General features: G+C 34.1%; 1 protein-coding gene across 1 annotated transcript; it reads left to right on the forward strand.

Moving 5' to 3' along the window:
- The first annotated feature begins 9,868 nt into the window (after nucleotides 1-9,868).
- LOC149851242 (uncharacterized) lies at nucleotides 9,869-18,218 on the forward strand. Its single transcript, XM_090008073.1, has 6 exons — nucleotides 9,869-10,076; nucleotides 10,224-10,327; nucleotides 10,399-10,457; nucleotides 10,596-10,661; nucleotides 10,782-10,834; nucleotides 17,669-18,218. Exons 1-6 carry the CDS (start codon nucleotides 9,869-9,871, stop codon nucleotides 18,157-18,159), a joined length of 981 nt encoding a protein of 326 aa, XP_089864199.1. The 3' UTR covers nucleotides 18,160-18,218.
- The last annotated feature ends 751 nt before the right edge of the window (nucleotides 18,219-18,969 follow it).

Here is an 18,969-nt window from a genome sequence, read left to right on the forward strand (position 1 = left end):
CGTATCCTTCAAGAGAAAGTTTAGACCATAGCCAGGTTGATGGCTGACGCAATAAACCTCTCGACAAACCATAAAAGATATTTGATCAATGTTATCATCAAAATATTTTCAATCAAAGGGACAATATCATCCCTGGGGTAATAGAATTTAATATCCCCATCAAAGGTGTAAATTTTAGATGTTTGTTAAATGGGTCTGTTCTGTAACAATTAAATTGTTAAATAGGTGGATATAGAAAATTTTGCATAGTTTTGAGAAAATTTATACAATTAGAAGAAAACGTGCATGCTCCCATGCAAATTTGTGTAGAAATTTTATAAAGTTTTATACAAATTCACATAATTAGAAGGAAATGCACATGAAATAGTGGGAATTTGCATAGAACTTTCACATAGTTTGATGAAAATTCGCTCAATTCGAAGAAAATGTGCATAGAATGCACAAAACTTCTATATAGTTTCATGAAAATTTGCAACATTAGATGAAAAATTGCAAGGAATAATGCAGATTTCCATAGAAATTTCACACATTTTAATGAAAATTTCCTTAATTCGAAGGAAATGCGCATGGAATTGTGCAAATTTGCATAGTTGTATAGAAAGTAGCTCAATTTCTAGGAAATTTGCATGGAATTATGCAAATTTCCCTATTACAGAAAAATATAACACTTTAAACAAATTTTGAACTATGCTATTACATAACACTTCTAACACACTTTAAATAAACCTCAAACCCTGCTATTATAAAACACCTCTAACACACTTTAAACTTCAATTCAAAATTTAGATTTCCTTGTTATTATAGAAACTGCTCTTCCATTCAAATAACTGGGTATATACAATTGAAAATAGTCCATAACAATAATTTTATACACAATTCAACAATTATTATTAGAAATTATTACACAAAAATATATATAATAGTCTAAAACAATCCAACAATTTAATTAAAACTTCATATACAAAATAAGAACCATAAGAGTCCAATAAATTCCAACAAATTAATTACAACTTCAAAATCACAGCTTTAGATGCAACCTTAATTCGTTATTGATCTTCATTTTTTCGATAAGGGCAGTTTGACCTATTATTACGTCTTTTAAAAAAAAAACTTCCTTAACCTTTGGTTTTCTTTCTATAAAAGATTCATCTCTATAAGAATGTTTAGACTCCTTGCCCCAAGTTCCTTCTCCTCCTCCTTAATCTGGACCTTAACTTCTTCATCATGAGGTACCATAGTTTCAAAGTCTTCCCCACCATCGTACTAGTCTTCAAGTTCAAATTCAAATAATGTTGGGTAATCCTTCTTTATATCCTTGTATTTGCCATGAATGATTTTGCTTACTACACTAGAGCAATCAGGTGGTTGCTGCTAAACATAGCTAAGTTGCTGGAATACTCGACCAGTTAGTTGGCGCTCAACTTCATTCCTGTTGTGCAACCAAATATCCCTCATCGTTAGGCCTATTGATTCCATGACTACATCCTAGTTATCCTCATCGATCGCATTCACATAGAGACACCACATTACCTACGATAACATTTCATTCATGGTTGGTCCTATATCACATTATAGCAAAACATGTAAGAAATTGTTTCAAGAATACTTAAATGTGTCATGGTAATCTTTCATAATTGTACATCACTAGCTTCCCTATTGATACGATGACCTAACGCTCTTCACTGATTTGTACCCTTGTCTTTGCGAACATGTCTCTACATTGCAATACGAGAAAATTCAAGAAAAATCTCACGTTTTAGGGGCCTTCCAATAGATATGTGCTCACATATCTAGACCTATAGGGATCAATACAAGGGTTAATTAACATACAACTACATCAACAATTTCTATATAATGTTTGAATATAAATCAAAAGTTAATAAAAAATGAAAGAATAAATACCTTAAACAACACAAAAAATCTAGCGAGGTTTTTTCTGCCACTCTTGCACTCATTCAAACTTTCATATAAATGTGCAAGTGTGGAAGTTCTCAATGCGTACTTATCGACTTGATCTATTGATTGAAAGCTTTCCAACTACGATGCACAAATCATCTTTCAACTGGTGTCAATGAATAAACATTTGCCAAAAAATCAGATGAAGAATGCTCTCACCTCCTTGTCTAGAAAATAGCCCTTTCCTCAAAACATGGCAACTTCACACTCTAACCAAATAAAATGGCAAGATCACAATGGCTCCTCAACCAAACGAACCTGAGTCTATCACCTGTGAATGCATTGTCCCTAGCATCTTGGAGCAGTTTACCCAACTGCTTGAAATCTACCCACCGACGTCCTGTCACTAGCTTCCCATGATACTTAACATCAGAGTGATTTGTGCCACTTTCTCTAATATAATGATCAATTCATTGCTTTCGAACTTGAATGTGTTTATTGACAGATTATAGAATTCGACAACAGACTCTAAAAGATTATGACCAGTATACCATGGTTCTTTCTCCAAGAATTTTCGAAAATACATATGATCCAACCAATCCATTGCCTTACTGTAATTAAAATAAAAAACACAAAAAATACGAAATCCAACAAGCATAAAAAATTATGCATCCTTAAAAAATTTGGGTTCACACTTTCGTTCTCATATTCTATTGTGTGTGTGTGCGCGCGCATGTGTTTATATATATAGTGAAATGGATCCATGCTAAAACTCATTTGTTGTTAAATCGGAGCTACAACGCACAAACCGTCCATTGCACGCACTGATGGATGGACAACGCATGCGAAAAAAATCACATCAAAAACCCTTTATTGATGCACTAAAAGCATCAGTAAAGGTCCCGCTAAAGGTTTGGGACCTTTACTAGTGCTTTTAGTATGCCACTAAAGACCTTTTTAAAAAAATACGCTCAGCTCTTAGTAGCACACTAAAAGCACCAAGACCTTTAAGAGGACCGTAATTGGCATGCTATTTTTTGTGCGTTAACATGACGAGGAGGTGTTTACAAAACAGAACTTTCGAAGAAAAATTAAGTTTTCATCAAAACTCCCTATCTCTAGGCTTCTCTTATGAAAAGGCGGCCAAAAATGAAGATTGAGAAAATTATCATAGAGGAGCGAGTCTATCACACTCTTCTTGGAAAAGGGTCCTCTATGAAGGGGAGGCCAAAATGAGAAATTGGGGGCCACAAAAAGAAATGAGCTTTCGTCGAAGCTTTCCCTGTAAAAAGGGTTCTTTTGTGTAAAAATTGGATTGTTGTTTTAAAAATAGTTCACGAAGAAATGAGTCCCTTCAAACTCTCCCTGGAAAAAGGGTTCTTGCGAACGATAAAAATGATTGCATGCAAAAGGAACGAGCTCCCTCGAGCTCTCCCTAGAAAAAGGGTCCTTCGCAAGAGAAAAGATGATTGATTTTTGATAAAATTGTAACCCGAGGGTTGAAAAATGATTGACATTGGTAAAATGCAACACGAAGGTTTGAAAATGATTGGTCGATCTGAAGGTCTGTTGGTAAAAATTTGCCATTAAGCACAAGATTGAACCATAATAGAGCATTGTGTTACTTCTATGAATGGTTTTCAGGATTATCCATTATCCTGAATGGGAATGGAGAACCTGAGTCAAAACTCGGATCTTCAAAAGAAAAATTAGTCCTACTCGCGCATTGAATCTAAAAGGGAAGTCCGAGTCGAAACCCGAAATTCCAAAAGAAAAGATTTTAAAAGGAAAACCCAAGTTTGAAACTCGAATTTTCAAAGGAACGATTGGTCCAACTTGAGCATTGGATCCAAAATGGAAGTCTGAGTCGAACTCGGAACTTCAAAAATAAAAGATAAAAGGGGAAACTCAAGTTTGGAACATGAATTTTCAAAGGAAAATGTTGGTTCAACACAAGCATTGGATCCAAAAGGAAGTCTGAGTCGAAACTCGGAACTTCAAAACAAAGAGATAAAAAGGAAAACCCAAGTTTAGAGCTCGAATTTTCAAAAGAAACGATTGGTCCAACTCAAGCATTGGATCCAAAAGAAAGTTCAAGTCGGAACCCGAAACTTCAAAAGAAAGAGATAAAAGGAAAAACCTGAGTTTGGAACTCGAATTTTCAAAGAAAAAATTTGGTGCAACACGAGTATTGGAACCAAAAGGAAGTCTGAGTAAGAACTCAAAACTTTAAAATAAAGAGGTAAAAGGAAAAACCCGAGTTTAAAACTTGAATTTTCAAAAGAAACGATTGGTCCAACACGAGCATTGGATCCAAAAGGAAGTTAGAGTAGTAACCCAGAACTTCAAAAGAAAGAGATAAAAAGGAAAATCTGAGTTTGGAACTCGAATTTTCAAAAGAAAATTTTGGTCCAACACGAGCATTGGATCCAAAAGGAAGTCTGAGTTAGAACTCGAAACTTCAAAATAAAAAGACAAAAGGGAAAACTCGAGTTTAGAACTCGAATTTTCAAAGGAAATGATTGGTTTAACATGAGCATTGGATCCAAAAGGAAGTCTAAGTCGGAAACCAAAACATCGAAAGAAAGAGATAAAAGGGAAAACCCAAGTTTGGAACTCGAATTTTCAAAGGAAATTTTTGGTCCAACACGAGCATTGGATTCAAAAAGAAGTCTGAGTTAGAACTAGGAACTTCAAAATAAAGAGATAAAAGGGAAAACCCGAGTTTAGAACTCCAATTTTCAAAAAAAATGATTGGTCCAACATGAGCATTGGATCCAAAAGGAAGTTCGAGTCGGAAATCCGAAACTTCAAAAGAAAGAGATAAAAGGGAAAACCCGAGTATGAAACTTGAATTTTTAAATGAAAATTTTGGTCCAACACGAGCATTGTATCCAAAAGGAAGTCTGAGTCGAAACTCGAAACATCAAAATAAAGAGGTAAATGGGAAAACTCGAGTTTAGAACTCAAATTTTCAAAAGAAATGATTGGTCCAACACGAGCATTGGAAATAAGTCTGAGTCAGAACCCGAAATTTCAAAAGAAAGATATACAAGAAAAAACTCGAGTTTGGAACTCAAATTTTCAAAGAAAAATTTTGGTCCAACACGAGCATTGGATCCAAAAGGAAGTCTGAGTCGAAAGTCGAAACTTCAAAATAAAGAGATAAAAAGGAAAACCCGAGTTTAGAACTCGAATTTTCAAAAGAAACGATTAGTCCAACACGAGCATTGGATCCAAAAGGAAGTCTGAGTCGGAACTCGGAACTTCAAAAGAAAGAGATAAAAAAAAGAGGAACCTGAGTCAGAACTCGGATTTCTAAAATAAATTAAAGGCAGACCCAAGTCAGAACCCGGATCTTTTAAAAGAAAATAAATTGAAAAACAAAAACCTGAGTCGGAACTTAGATAGGAAGAAAATAGTTCCAACCTGGAAGTCGGATTTTGGAGGGATCAATAAAAGTTATGAATTGACTTCGACGTTCACGAAGAATATGAGAGATTCATTCAAAAATCTTGATCCAAGATGGTCTAAGATTTTAGTTGTTTATGATGGTTTCAAAACTATCCCTTATCCTGAATGGGAATTAAATAAAAAGTTGATGAGAATTGAGGAAATCATGGAAAATGATTCAGGTTTGTCCCTTAACCTGAAAGGGAAATACCTCAGAGAATGAGGTTCTGGTTTATCCCTAAACCTGAAGGGGAAATGAATACAAATTGACAAAATTGATAAAAAATTGATGAAGAATCAATAAAAATTGATAAAGAATAGATAAAAATTGATAAAAAATGATAAAGAATAAAAATTGATAAAGAATCAATAAAGTTTGATAAAAAATTAATGAAGAATAAAAATTTGATAAAAATTGATAAAGATTGACGAAAGTCTGGTGAAAATTGATAAAATTGGTGGAAAATTGATGATTCTTGAAAGATGATGAAAGATTTCAGGATTATCCTTTATCCTGAATGGGAATTGAAGAGATACCTCGTTAGAAGGAGGTTTCAGGTTTGTCCCTTAACCTGAAAGGGAAGAAGGATTGAAATACCTCGTTCGAAGGAGGCATCAGGTTTATCCCTTAACCAGAAAGGGAATGAAGATTAGTGAGAATTATTGAAAATTGATGAAGAATTATTGGAAATCATAAAAAAATGATTCAGGTTTATCCCTTAGCCAGAGGCAAAAGTTCAGGTTTATCCCTTAACCTGAAAGGGAAATTGAAGATACAAAAAAAAAGTTTTTGTTTGATCCTGCTTGCATATAGGGTTTTTGAAAAATGAATTTTCATAAAATAATAAAAATAAATGCCCCAATATAACGAGGAAGGAAGAATAATATTTGAAAAGGGCTATTTGAGAAAATAAGAGAACTCACAAGTGGGATATTTAAAAAAAAGAATTTTGGGAGAAATTTTGAAAAAAGAAGGAATCAAGTTGATAAAAATGATATCCCATTACCAGGGATTGGGTCATCACAAAATTTGCGACAATTGCATTTCTCCTTCGTGGTAAAGAATAAATAATTAGAATATGAAGGAAAATGTTATTTTGAAAAGGATATCTCTTGACTAAAGAGATTTTATGTGAGAAAGTAGAAAATTTGAGTAAAATTAGAAGATATATCAGAAGATATGAAAAAAAAAGTTTGAAAAAGGATTGCAAAGATTTAAAATTTGAAGAATTGCAGACAGGATCAAAAGAATTGAAGAAATCAAAAAGAGAAAAGAAAATAAACCTGGACTTTTGAAAAATAGAAGAAGACTTCAAAACAGATATCTAGGGTTTTTAGAAAATAATTCTGAAGAAATATGGAAATATATACATAGACAGGGAAACCTTTAAAAACAATATCTAGGGTTTTGAAAAAGTTATTCTAAAGAAATAAAGAAGGGAAGCATATACCTAGATTTTGAGAAATATAGAGAAATCTTGAAAAGATATCCAGGGTTTAAGAAAAATTTATTCTGGAGAAATAAAGAAAGAGAAATATACAATCTGGATTTGAGAAATAGAGGAAATTTTGAAATAAATATTCAGGGTTTTAAAAATGTGAAGTAAATGAGGATTTACAAGACAATATCTACAAAAGAAGCAAAACTATACAAGCAATGATGCACAAAACAACATTCCCTAAGAGCTAACTCTAAATGCAATATTTGAAGTGGCTTGTAGGACCTTAATCCTAACTTTAGGGTTTAGATCATCTGATTCCAATCAAGATACGCCGATATAATCAAGCTGAAGCTCGAAGTATGTGGCATAAAAAATTCTCTGGTTTTAAGGCAATGGCTTCCCAACATCCTTGAGCGCCTACCGATATACTTTGGACTATGGCCCTTAGTACGTGGTAGAGGAGTGTTAACCCAAATAAGTGGTCCAATTGTGAGGCTCTCTCCCAAACTATGGTTCAGTGAGACAGCCCAACAACGTGATCAGGACAATATAGGTAGGGATGTTTTTTAAAACATATTCAACATGCAAGAAATTAGATATTTCCAATGCAAAGTCCTAAAGAAATAGATTTTAAAAATCATAAGAAGCACATACTTGCATACATTGTTTGCATTCAATCCCTAGAATTGAGGAGAGTTGTATTTCAGACCTAAGTCTAAGTGAGCATGCAATAATCTCCTCAATATGGTCTTACCAAACCATACTTAAATCCTATATGCATTATGTTAGCTGGGACACAGTCTAGGCTCCTAAGGTTTGCATGAAAATGAAGCTGACATTTGTAGAATAAAGGCTTAGACAATTTCAAAGCAAAGCAAAGGCATAGATTCAACCGGACGAAGACGAGTCTCATCTCGGTCACCAAAACTGTTATTGTTGCAAAATGTTTCCTCTTTTCCTTTTCCTCTCTTTCTCTTTCTCTTTCCTTTCTGCCTCTTTTCCCTTTTTGAATGGGATAAAAGATAGAAAAGAAGAGAGAAGAGAAAGAAAGAAAGAAGAGAGGAGCTCTTTTGTAGGGTCTCACTTGACCTTTATTTGAAAAAGATTTTGAAATTACTCGCCTCCATTTTTAAAAATTTGCAGCAAAATGGAGAGACGAGATTCGCTCGTCGATATGAGTTCAACCATTCCTGGCACATTTACCAAGAGTAATTGAACCAAGGATCGAATAAATGCCCTTTACTTTGCCTAAATTTTGTCTAAGTAATTATTCTAAAATCCTAAATGCACAAAGAATCATGCTTGTGCAATGAAAATGCAATGATGTATGCTTTTGAGGAAGTTCTTCAGAAATTTTGGGATTTTTTCAAGTGATTTTGAAATAAGTTTTGAAATTAGGATTGAATTAGAGAAAATCGATTTTGAGACTCAGAGTCAATTTCAAAACTTGATTTTGAATTTCAAAGTGAAATGAATTTGAGAATCAAAATCAGAATTTAGATAGAACTTGGAGGTTTTGGAGAATAAAACTTGAATTCAAACTTAAAATTTGAAATCAGAAGGGAATTTTAAAGTTGAATTAAACTTTGAAATTGGAATATTGAATTTATTTTGAAATTGAATTTGGAAACGAATTTGAAATTTCAAAGTTGAATTTAACTTTGAAATTGAAATATTGAATTGATTTTGAAGTTGAATTTTGAACTTGAAAATGAATTTGGAATTTCAAAGTTGAATTGAACTTTGAAATTGGAATATTGAATTGATTTTGAAGTTGAACTTTGAATTTGGAATTTCAAAGTTGAATTGTGAAATAAGATAGAAAGAAAGATGAATTTGAATTTGTAAATAAGAGTTAAAAATGGTTTTAGAAATGAGAAATATATTTGAAAATTTATCTCAAAAATCAGTTGTAATTTGAAGATAGTTTGAAAGATGCTTTGAAATGCAATTCTATCCTAAATGATGAATGCTTTGAAAGAATTTAAAGATTGGAATTTAAAAAAAATGCATATTTTATTCTTTAGGAGAATTGAAATAAGATTAGAATTATAATACACTCATGAATTTAGTCATAAATATATTATAATACAATCTATATTTAGACTATAATAAAGAATAAAATAGATTTTTTGTTTCTTTATAGGATTTGAAATGAAATTAACCTTCAATATATCCTGACTATGGTCATGAATATATTTTAAGTTAATCCGTATATCAAATTCTGATAAAGGAAGAAAATTTCAAAGAAATGTGATGATTTTCAAAAGAGAACTAGGTGAAGGTCAAATGTTATTCCATAAAAGATAAAATCCTAAATATTGTTCACATTTTGATTATGGCCATAAATGAGAATCGTTTACTTAGGATTAATTATTTTTTATTAGAATGGTGCACGTGTCATTCGTGTTTCACTATTGTGGATTTTTTAAAATAAAAGAAAATAATATGAAACAGGCAATTTGTGATATCTACATGCGCATGCATTCTATTCTAAGCTAGAAATATAAAATTCTCATTGATATTTAGCTATTACAACATTAAAATTGAAATTAAAATTACAAAAATCCCTAATTTAGGGTGGAAAGTAGCATTTTCCATGTATTTCTTGCAAAACAGGGTTAGCACATAACAAAGATACATGTGGAAGGAAATCTCATATTGCATTTAGGATGTAAATGATGAAATGTGTATGCACATAAGAAAATGAATATATATGATATATTAGGTTAATGAGAACCCACATGTGAGAAGGTATGTTCAATGCCTTGGGCTGAACTAAAATCTATAGGTACTTGCCTAATATATTATATCTATGCAAATGAAGAAAACATGTATGACAATGCTCATATAATGCTTATTGTTGATGAAGAGGGGTATTGATAATGCAGGGAGTGAGCTGGGATAAAGATGATGCAGGAAAATGGGTTAAAGTGAACGAAGGATGTGGCTAATAGCAGGTGAACAAGTGTTGGTGACAGTATTGGAGATGATGGGATGAAGTTGTTGGGGTTAATTGGAAGTACATGAAACAATAATAAATGAAAAGGGTGGCTGTAGAGTATACTGAAGTAGGGATGAACAGGTGTGAACCTGCTATAGGTACAATAGTAGAAAAACATAAATGGTGGTTGGGCTGCGATGTGGTGAAAGTAGCAATACAGGTGCAGAGGGGAAGGTGTACAGCAGTGTGCAGGGGACAAGTGATTAGGTGTGTGTATGCAGATGGTGCTAGCAACGCGGTTGCTGATATGTTGGATAGTGAAGTGGAAGCAGTGGGTTCAGGTAGAGGAGCTTGTGAAGGGTGGAGTGTTGGTGCCACGGGGTGTAAGTAGGCAGCAAGGTGAAGTGTTGTTGTGCTGGGGAGTTAGTGCAACAATGGGAGGTTGTGAGAGTGCCGGTAGTGTGTTACAAGTGATGGGCAATGCACAGGAAGTAGAGATAGTGATAATTGCAAATGTGTTTTGCAAGGGGTGTGGGTTACAGATGGAGGAGCTGGAAATGGGGATGATATGCTGCAGCAAATGGGGCTACAGGTGGGTGACATAAGAAGTGCATGTAGGAGACTGTAGAAAGTTTTAAGTGCAGCAGTGGAGTTGGGTTTTAGGAGGATACAGATGATAAAGATGGTGCTGTGAAGGGTGCTGAAAGTGCATATGGTGTTTAGTAGGTAAGGTTAGTTGGGGGGTGGATAATGGAAGCTACAGGTGAATGGAGAGTGGCCATTGGCAAATGGTAAAGAGGGAATAGTGAAGGGTAATGATTGTCCTATAACAGTAGCTATGCAAATGAACATTTGTGCAGTGGTGAAGCAACAATCGATAGATGTAGTGAAGATGCTGTTGTAAGGTTCAGCATGGTGGAAGTGGTGTAAATGACTGGGTGTCATTGCTGTGAAGGGATTAAGTGAGAGTGTAGAGAGTGATAAGTGTGACACTGCATATAGGAGGTGAAATGGGTAATGTAAGTGAGTAGGAAATGGTTGTGCAGTGAGGGTTGTGCTGAAGATGACAGGTGTGGATGGGTGCATGCTGTGGGTGTAGGTAAGTGGAGATTGAGATATGGTAATTAAAGGTGCTAATGCAACAATGGTAAGATGTGAGATATGCTGACAGTGTATCCACCCTGACATTCTAGTCTAAAAATGCAAACCCATCATTTTTGTGTTCCCTCAAGTATCTGACAGGCTCATGCATAAGAGCTTTTTCAACTAGTATAAACTAGGTGCAGTTTCTGAGACGATTATGTCATTGTTACTGCATGAACACTATTTTCTATAAATTTGAGAAAAGAACCAATAAGAAGACAAGATACAAATATTCCTCCAATCTTTGAGTTGTGTTGCCTTGAATTGGTATCACATCATAGTGTGAAGTGAATGCCCCACTCCCGTGATATTATGCTGTTTTCACCAGAGGTAGTTAATGCAAACAACAATCGAAGATGTACTAAGAGCACCAGTGGCAGGCATTGGCCCACATGAGACCCAAAGTTTCCCTTGTAGTTACTGAACACTATCAATTGTTCACATTACAGACAATGGAAGGCAGTAAGATATGTTCCTGAGGCAAACATTCATGCCCATCAAACTAATGCTTTTCCACCACAAACAGGTCCATGGGATGTCAAGTCCCTTTACCTAGTTGTAGCTGTATGACCATCGAAATCCCAAAGCAGGTAAAAAACTACTTGGTTATAGAAACATTTCTTTACCCATTATTCCATCTTAATTAGACATCGTTTGAAACCATTAAGCTAGTAGGAAATCGTAAACACCCCAAATTTTCACCCTCATCCAGTGTTTATATTTCATATGTCATTGCATATCACTGCATGCATTCGACATATCATTTCATTTCATTGCATGTCATTGCATCTCATCATCGAGATCCAGCACTTCTGTTTTCAAAATATTGTGTCTAGATTCAAGTTTTAAAACTTTTCTTGCAAAATCAATTTCAAAGTCTGGGTTTTGAATCGACATTTTGTCAATTGCCAATCCCTAGGACACTTATATTTTAAATGTTTTCCTCAGAAAATAATCTGGATTCATTTTAAACTCAATTTCAATTGATTTCAATTCCCAGATGAGACCCATTTAGGTGGTGTCACTTCTAGATTCCTTTATTTACCAAAAATCTCAAAAATTTCAGAGTCCTAGTTGGATCAGAACTCTATATTTTCATCTTTTTGAACCTTTTTAAAACTTTATTTTTTATTTTAAACCAGTTGTGGTCATATCCCTTGGACATTTTTGTCATTTTGGTCAAAATTTCAGAGTCCTAGTTGGATCATGACTCTTTTTTCAGAGTCCTAGTCGGATCAGAACTCTACCTTTTAATACTCTTTTTACCTGTGTTTTAGAAAACCTTTCAAAATCTTTTGTTTTGGTCAAAATCCCAGAGTCCTAGTGGGATTAGGACTCTTTTTAAAGAATCCCGGTTAGATTAAGACACTTCTTCAGAGTTTCAGTCGGATTAGGATTCTATCTTTCGTTGATATTTTACTCATTTTTAATCAGATCTTTCAAAATCTTTCAAAAAAAACCAAAACTCAGAGTTTTAGTTGAACGAGGACTCAATTCAAAGAGTCCCAGTTTGATCAGGACTCCGACCCTGATTTCAATTTTGAGAGAATCTTTTCCCAAATCTCTTTATTTATCTTTTCAAATTTCAAAATTATTACATCTTTATCATAGAATTTCAAAATTTTGGGATTTTATACCAGAGTCCTGATCGAATCAGGACTCTATCCAAAGTTTATTCTCACTTCATTTTCACTGGTTTTCAAAAGCTTTGTTTAAATCTCATCATTTGCTTCTCAGAAAATAAAAAATTTTCAGAGTTCTAGTCGAATTAGGATTCTTCTTCAGAGTCCTAGTCAGATCAAGACTCTGAACCAGACTTCAATTTTATCTTATCTTCACCTGTTTTTCAAGATCCTTTCATTTCTTTTCTCAGAAAATCCAAAATTCTGAGAGTCCTAATTTAATTAGGACTCTGTCCCCAGAGCCCCAGTTGGATCAAAACTCTGTTTGATTTCAATACTTGTTATTTTTACTGTTTTCACTGTTCTTTCATCTGTTTTTCAGAAAATACAAAAAAAAACAAGAGTTTTAGTCCAGAGTCTATTCTGAAGTTTGTTTTTACTTCCATTTTCATTCTTTTTCATTTATTTTTCAGAAATTAGGTCATTTTACAGAGTCCAGGTTGATTTAGGACTCTATTTCAGAGTTTCGGTTGAGTTAGGACTCTAACCCTGACTGTATTTTCTGACTTATTTTACCAGTTCTGATGAAATATTTCAAAAACTCCTTCATTTGGTTTTCAAAATCCTAAAATCTCAAAGTCCTAAAATTTCAGGACTCTAGCCCAGGGTTCCAGTTCGCTTAAGACTCTGTTTTTCAAAACCTTTGAATTTCACTTGTTGATTTTAACCCCTTTTCAAAGCCATTTTCAGTCTTTATTTCAAACTTTTCAAAACTTCGATGTTGAGCCCACTTAATTGGCACCATATCTGGAAGAGTTATGACCCAGTCAGAACTCTGTGCCATTTCAAAATTTTCAATTTCAAGTTTACTTTGAATATCTTTTGAAAAATCTCTCATTTTTAAGTTTTAAAATCGTTTTGAAAATTCAAGTGGGGCCCACTCGAGGTGGGACTATATTTGATAAAGTCAGGGTTAGACTAGGGTTAGTCGGCATCCTAGTTAGATTAGAGGTTTAGACGAGTCAAAAACCCATTTTGAAAACCCATTTTATTTAAGCCTTTAACCATTTGTTCTTAAAGTTTTAAATTAAAAAGCTTTAAAAACCCAATGTGGGTCCATGCTAGGTGGTGCCACATTTGGAGTCTTTTTAATTTAATTAGGGGTCTAGTTAGGTATTAATTAGCTTAATTAGGGTTAGGGGTAGGATAGTAATCCCATATTAAAATCCCCCCCCCCCCCCCGCTTTAGAAGTCCATTTTTTTAGAACTCTTTTAGAAAACCTAGAAAATTTCTATTTAAGAAAGCTCAAGGGGGGTCAACCCCTTTTCTTCTCGTCTTTGAGTTCTTGGAGCTTCTCTCTCCAGCACCTCCTCCTTCCTCCATTGCAGTTGTAGCCCCAAGGTAATTTTTTATAACTTATTTCATGTTTTATTAATCATTTTTTATGATTTTAGCATGATTTCACCATGGGCGCCCCCTTTGAGTTCATGGATTCAACCATGATTTTCATTCAAGAACCCTAAAATTGACCCAAGAAGATGACCAATATCAGTTTGAAGGTGTTTTACAGGATTCTAATCCGTTAGAGTCGTTTAGAGGTACATTTTCTACGTTCTTAGCAAATGAGATATGTGATTTACCCATTAAATGGGTTAAATCCATATTTTCAAAAGTAAAATCAATTGCAGCCATGGATTCCCTATTCTTTTTTTTTACTTTATTATCATATTAATGTTTATTTCATATATTTCAGCATTAGATTAAATTTTGTTTGGATGTTTAGGTATTTTTTTATCGTTTTCCATGTTTAAATCATAGCTTTTAGTGTTTTATCATATTTTTGTGTGTTTTGATTCTAGATATGTAGAAATTTATGTTATTTCATATTTAAATCTCTATTAAATTTTTTAAATTTTTTTTATATTTAGTCCACATATTTTTCAGTAAGTTCCTATAAAAAAATAGAGATTTTGGGATTCAGGAACCCTGTTAAAAAAATATAAAGTCGAATCGTGATTCTTATGGTTTCAAATCGTTATTCGTATTCAAGTATAACTTGCAGTTGCGTTAATTTTGTCATCCAAAATCTGATTCAAGATCCGTAAATTGAAGTATCTTTGTATTAGAGTCTATTTTTTACTATAAATGTTTTATAATTTTTTGTCACTATTTGGTATTTTTCCTCTGTCAGAGAGTCAGATCAAATTTTTGAAACTCGTTATGTCTTATTAAAACCCTAATTCAACTTGTGTTGATCGTATTTCCCAAACCAAAGATCCGATAAATGATCTGTAAATAGGAAAGTTACTTATCTGTATGTCCTCTATTCACTGCTGAAATCCTAGAATTTTATGATGTGTTTTGGTATTTTTATCTATATTTAAAACTGAAAGCACCTATTTTGATAGCTTTTATATTCGTTATAATTGATTAAATATTGTCGGAACGATATCTCCCTAACCGCACTTCAAACACACTTTAAACTTCAATTCAAATTTTAGTTTTCCCTGTTATTATAGAAACTACTCTTCCATTCAAATAACTGGGTATATACAATTGAAAATAGTCCATAACAACAATGTTATACACAGTTCAACAATTATTATTAGAAATTATTACACAAAAATATATACAATAGTCTAAAACAATCCAACAATTTAATTAAAACTTCATATACAAAATAAGAACCATAAGAGTCCAATAAAGTCAAACAAATTAATTACAACTTCAAAATCACAGCTTTAGATGCAACCTTAATTCGTTGTTGATCTTCTTCATTTTTTCGATAAGGGCAGTTTGACCTATTATTATGTCTTTTTTAAAAAAACTTTCTTAACCTTTGGTTTTCTTTCTATAAAAGAGTCATCTCTATAAGAATGTTTAGACTCCTTGCCCCAAGTTCCTTCTCCTCCTCCTTAATCTGGACCTTAACTTCCTCATCATCAGGTACCATAGTTTCGATGTCTTCCCCGCCATCGTACTAGTCTTCAAGTTCAAATTCAAATAATGTTGGGTAATCCTTCTTTATATTCTTGTATTTGCCATGAACAATTTTGCTTACTACACTAGGGCAATTAGGTGGTTGCTGCTAAACATAGCTAAATTGCTGGAATACTCGACCAGTTAGTTGGCGCTCAACTTCATTCATGTTGTGCAACCAAATATCCCTCATCGTGAGGCCTATTGATTCCATGACTACATCTTGGTTATCCTCATCCATCGCATTCACATAGAGACACCACATTACCTACGATGACATTTCATTCATGGTTGGTCCTATATCACATTATAGCAAAAAATGTAAGAAATTGTTTCAAGAATACTTAAATGTGTCATGGTAATTTTTTATAATTGTACATCACTAGCTTCCCTATTGATACGATGACCTAACGCTCTTCACTGATTTGTACCCTTGTCTTTGCGAACATGTCTCTACATTGCAATACGAGAAAATTCAAGAAAAATCTCACGTTTTAGGAGCCTTCCAATAGATATGTGCTCACATATCTAGACCTATAGGGATCAATACAAGGGTTAATTAACATACAACTACATCAACAATTTCTATATAATGTTTGAATATAAATCAAAAGTTAATAAAAAATGAAAGAATAAATACGTTAAACAACACCAAAAATCTAGCGAGGTTTTTTCTGCCATTCTTGCACTCATTCAAACTTTCATATAAATGTGCAAGTGTGGAAGCTCTCAATGCGTACTTATCAACTTGATCTATTGATTGAAAGCTTTCCAACTACAACGCACAAATCATCTTTCAACTGGTGTCAATGAATAAACATTTGCCAAAAAATCAGATGAAGAATGCTCTCACCTCCTTGTCTAGAAAATAGCCCTTTCCTTAAAACATGGCAACTTCACACTCTAACCAAATAAAATGGCAACATCACAATGGCTCCTCAACCAAACGAACCTGAGTCTGTCACCTATGAATGCATTGTCCCTAGCATCTTGGAGCAGTTTACCCAACTGCTTGAAATCTACCCACCGACGTCCTGTCACTAGCTTCCCATGATACTTAACATCAGTGATTTGTGCCACTTTCTCTAATATAATGATCAATTCATTGCTTTCGAACTTGAATGTGTTTATTGACAGATTATAGAATTCGACAACAGACTCTAAAAGATTATGACCAGTATACCATGGTTCTTTCTCCAAGAATTTTCGAAAATGCATATGATCCAACCAATCCATTGCCTTACGGTAATTAAAATAAAAAACACAAAAAAATATGAAATCCAACAAGCATAAAAAATTATGCATCCTTAAAAAATTTGGGTTCGCACTTTGGTTCTCATATTCTATTGTGTGTGTTTGTGTGCGCGCATGTGTTTATATATATAGTGAAATGAGTCCATGCTAAAACTCATTTGTTGTTAAACCGGAGCTACAACGCACAAACCGTCCATTGCACGCATTGATGGATGGACAACGCACGCGAAAAAAATCGCATAAAAAAACCCTTTATTGACGTGCTAAAAGCATCAGTAAAGGTCCCGCTAAAGGTTTGGGACCTTTACTAGCGCTTTTAGGATGCCACTAAAGTCCTTTTTAAAAAAATACGCTCAGCTCTTAGTAGCACACTAAAAGCACCAGCCAGACCTTTAAGAGGACCGTAATTGGCAAGCTATTTTTTGTGCGTTAACATGACGGACGATCATAGCGCTTTAGCTCTGATTTAGTACCAATGTAGTTTAGCACCAACCCATTACTGTCCCTATATATAATTGTTTTATTTTTTTCTTGTTTTCTTTTAACCTTTTTTGGTAAATATATCTGTCATCTACAAGGTGCATTTAGTATAGATTGAAGTTTGGATTGCCATGTAAAGACATGTGGGCGTGAATTTTTGGGTGATGCTAAAGTTGATCACCGTAAATGCTTGGTTTCTAAAGCTACATTTTTAAAAGCATGATTCAAGGATTTATACCAAATAATCGACGGATGAGAGCCTAGTTTATTTGTTGCAATTGTTTGTATGTTCCGACGAACTAAAAGGTACTAATCCACATATAGCTTTTATGAGATATTATTTGAAAAAATATAATCGATATTATAACATGTACCATATATTTTTTTACCAAAAACAAAATTCGATAAAAAAGCAAGCTTCTCATAAAAATATAATGCTTTATGCATCTTGTAGAGGAGATTCGGAGAGCCTACCGCAAGCTCGCCATGAGATGGCATCCTGATAAATGGATGAGAAGTAATCCATCACAGGCTGAGGAAGCCAAGAGAAAGTTTCAGAAGGTTCAAGAGGCATACTCAGTACTGTCGGATGAACGGAAGAGGACATTGTACGATGTTGGTCTCTACCACCTCTCAGATAACGACGACGACGATGGTTTGTCAGATTTTACTCAAGAGCTCATGTCTATGATGGCCAACGTTAGAAATGAGAAAAAGAGTTATGGCCAGGAGGAGCTACAAAGCATGATGACGGAGATGATGGAGGAGGGTCAAGACTCATCAGAAGAAGAATGGTTCAACGGGTCCCACTCAGGGGCTTCTTCTAGTAGATCGAAGAGAGCTCGAGTTGAAGACCATGGTTGTCCCAGTGCAGTCAACTGCAGGTCCAGGGATGTGGACTTCTTCAGTTTTGGGGTGTTTGACGGCACGGCCTTTGTGATGTAAGGAAATCTTTGTAAACAAAAAACGTATAGAGATGAAGAGATTGATTCTTTTGTGCAGCAGCTGTTGTGCCTGAAGCAGCTTTAGGTCTATCTATATAGTTGGATCTTAAAGTCAGGCTTTGTCACGAGTTGAGGCCATTTGTACAATTGTTAACAAGCAAAGCACGAGTTGCTTAACAAAAGCCAGAAATTTTCACACTCAATTGTGTAAGTGATTTTTTTTTTTATTTTCCTGCAATCGTTACAAGAAAGAGAGAGGGGGGTGGGTAATAGAATTTAATATCCCCATCAGAGGTGTAACCGGGTCAGGTATACCCAAACTGACCTGATATATATTTATATTCTTAAAAAAAAAAAAAAGATTTGATATTTATAGACACGCAGGTTCGGGTTCGGGTTCTGGGTTCGGGTTGGGTCCACTGTTGTCAATATTGTTGCGAATTGGCTGATTCATATGGCATAGTCGATATGAAATCAAGCTGTTTCAGTAATGTTTGCCAACCACCAGAAATTTAAATATAATCATCATTAATAAAATATGATTGTCAATCGAACACGTTTCTCTTACAATAACTTTTCTATCTCTATAAGTTGAAAAAAATCTTAGTACAACCTACTTGTATTAAAACAAACTCATTGAGTAACTCATACAAGTTGGCATCTTAGTAGTATCTTGACTTGAACCATTTGAAACTAACTTGTTTTTTTTAATTAAACATCTTAACACACATGGGTCCATAATTTTCAGTCATACCCGAAATTCAAATCCATACTCAAAACTTAAATATCGATCCAAATAAAAATGGGTCGG

The sequence above is a fragment of the Nuphar pumila genome, chromosome 1 (genome assembly GCF_984573655.1).
Source record: "Nuphar pumila chromosome 1, dmNupPumi1.hap1.1, whole genome shotgun sequence".
Lineage (NCBI taxonomy): Eukaryota > Viridiplantae > Streptophyta > Magnoliopsida > Nymphaeales > Nymphaeaceae > Nuphar > Nuphar pumila.

Coding starts and splice junctions, on each gene's coding strand:
- LOC149851242 (XM_090008073.1), top strand. CDS start 9,869: ATGAACAGGTGTGAACCTGCTATAGGTACAATAGTAGAAAAACATAAA. Junction 10,077..10,223: donor AGTGGAAGCAGTGGGTTCAG/GTAGAGGAGCTT, acceptor GGCAATGCACAG/GAAGTAGAGATAGTGATAAT. Junction 10,458..10,595: donor GAAAGTGCATATGGTGTTTA/GTAGGTAAGGTT, acceptor ACATTTGTGCAG/TGGTGAAGCAACAATCGATA.